Source organism: Neomonachus schauinslandi, chromosome 7, assembly GCF_002201575.2.
Source record: "Neomonachus schauinslandi chromosome 7, ASM220157v2, whole genome shotgun sequence".
Lineage (NCBI taxonomy): Eukaryota > Metazoa > Chordata > Mammalia > Carnivora > Phocidae > Neomonachus > Neomonachus schauinslandi.
In genome coordinates, this window is record NC_058409.1 from 90,852,036 (window position 1) to 90,854,357 (window position 2,322).

Genomic DNA, 2,322 nt, shown 5'->3' on the forward strand with positions numbered 1-2,322 from the left:
CCCCGCCCAACCACGCTGAGGCAGCCCTGGTCTGGTTCTAATCGGGGCTGAAGTCGCTCCCTCTTTCCCTCTTCTCTTTCTCTGCGGGCCCCCCCCCCTTTTTCCTTCATTTCCACGGCTTTGGAAGCCAGAGCGTTCCAACTGTCTGCGTGCCAAGACCTTCCCGAGTCTGAAAGCTGCTGAAGTAACAGATCAGATTTTAGCAAGTGCTTTCCAGGCTGAGCGCCAAGCCCTCTTCTGATTCACAGAGAGCGAGCGAGCGGGGAGTAAGGCGGGGAATCAGTCGAGGGCTGCACCACCTTGGGCGAGGGTGTGCGGAGCGTGGCCCATTCTGGAGCGGCTTCAAGGGCAATGGCCTCTCAGCCCAAGCGCCCGTCTCTGCTACCTCTCACCTAGTCTCTCCAAGACCTGTCTCTGTCTCTCCCTCTCTCTCTCCCTCTCTCTGTCTCTCTCTCTCTCTCCCCTGCAAACGCCTTTGAAACCACAGAGTAATTTACAACTGAAGCTTTCTCCCTGGACTCAAAATCCATTCGGCTCAAAGGAGCCTTTTTGTTTGGAAGAGCGACCGGGGATATTAAGGGACGGATGACAGAAAAAATCCTCAGGTCCCAACTCCTCTCCGGTTGTGGGCAGGGGGCTTGGAGCTGGGCACACTGCAGCGGCTGAGTCCGCTGGCTCCGGGGATCTCCTCCCAGCCGAGGCCGACAGGGGCCGCGCCAGTCTGAGCCCTGCAACAGAGCCCCTTGCCCTTGGCTGGTCCCCCGCCGGCGCAGGGCGCGCGCGGAGCCGCCCTTTGGCGCCCTGGGAACAGGTGCACTGGGCTCAACGCCCAGTAGGGGTGGGGCACAGGGAGGGGGCGCGGCCCAGGGGAAGGGGGTCGCCCTGCACCGCTAGGCAGGGGCAGGGGGAGGTCAGAGTCAGGATCCTACGTACCTGTACCTGGAAGCACAGCAGCAGGAAGTGTAAACACCTGCGGGAGAGAGATGGAGAGGTGGTCAGTGGGACTTGAGGGAGGGGGGCGCGCGGACAGACAGACGGATAGGCAGCCGGAAAGTCAGACGAACGGCCGGGCGGGCAGACAGAGTCACAGGCACACGGACAGACGGCCAGGCAGGGTAGGCAGCCCCGCGCGCGGGCGCTTACAGGCAAGTGCAGGCGGAGGGCGCTGAATACATCGCTGGGCGGGGGGGAGGCGGCGGCTCCTAGCCCAGCCTGCACATGTCCGCTCCGCGCGGCCGGGACCGGGCGCCTCCGCCGCCGCCGCCGCCGCCGCCGCCGCTGCTGCTGCTCCCTCCTCGCCGGCTGCTGCTGCTGCAGACTCTGCTGCTCCGGGGCGCTCCGCGGCGCGCCCTGCGGCATCAGCGCCCCGCGCGGCTCCTCCCGAGCGCTGCGCCCTCCGGGCTGGCGCGGGGGCTACGGGGTGGCCGCCGCTGTGCAGGAGGCGCCGGGCTGGTGCGGGGAAGCTTGCTCACTGCTGGCCGGCCGGCCGGCCGTCCGGGCGTCCGCGGGAGGTTGGCTGCTCGGTTCACTCCGGAGGCAGCATGCGCGACGGGGCTGGAAGCTGGGGCGCGATCTCCGGCCGGGGCGCGGGGCTGTGCGGGGCCAGGGGTCAGTGCTCCAGGGCCGGGGCGCGCGGCTGCAGCAGGAACGCGTCACGGCCGCACCGTCTGGGCGCCCGCCGGCTCATGTCTCCTCCTCCGCGTCTCTCCGGCCGTGCGCATCGCCGCCTCCCACCACTGGCGGCGGCCGGGGCGTTTTCTACGCGCGGGCGGCGAGGGGGCGGGGGGCCGGGGGCGGGCCCGGGCCCGAGTCGGCACAATGAGGATGCGGGGCCCGGGGGCTCCCCCCTCGGGGCGCGGCCGGACGGGCGCTCAGCTCGGCTGGGTGCGCCGCGCCCACATCAAAGGCGGCCCAGCCTGCTTGCCTGCCTGCCTGCCGCGGCCTCTCCACCGCCTCCTCCTCCTCCTCCTGGCGGCTCCGGGTTAGAGGGAGGCGCTCAGACTCTCGGAGACGGGACGCGCAGCTCCGAAGGGGCAGAGCCCGCGAGGCTGGAGCTGGTGAGCGCTGGAAGCCGTCGGAGCTGTGCGCCCGGGCGCAATGACCCGCGCCGCGGCGCAAATGTTGCCCGAATTGGGAAGGCGGCGGTCCCCAAGAACGCAGTTAGGTGCGGAGCGTCCTCACTCACCCACACTCGCTACTAGCACTCACTCACACCCACTAGCGCTTCAGTGGGGAGCTGGGAGGGGGCGGGCCAGGCCCAGCCCCCGGGGCGGCTCCGTTTAAGGGGGTTCGCTTTCGCCCGCCCTGTGAGTCGACGCAGGA

The 2,322-nt window shown here is 69.3% G+C and overlaps 1 protein-coding gene across 1 annotated transcript in view; it reads right to left on the reverse strand.

Moving 5' to 3' along the window:
• The window catches only part of FGF18 (fibroblast growth factor 18), a 38,860-nt gene extending 37,001 nt beyond the window's left edge, over nt 1–1,859 (reverse strand). The window contains exons 1-2 of the mRNA XM_021698322.2: nt 1,144–1,859; nt 934–970 (exon numbers count right to left, since the gene is read on the reverse strand). Coding sequence (XP_021553997.1) covers nt 934–970; nt 1,144–1,175 — 69 coding nt within the window. The 5' untranslated portion in view covers nt 1,176–1,859. The remainder of the gene's footprint in view (nt 1–933; nt 971–1,143) is intronic.
• Nucleotides 1,860–2,322: the final 463 nt, after the last annotated feature.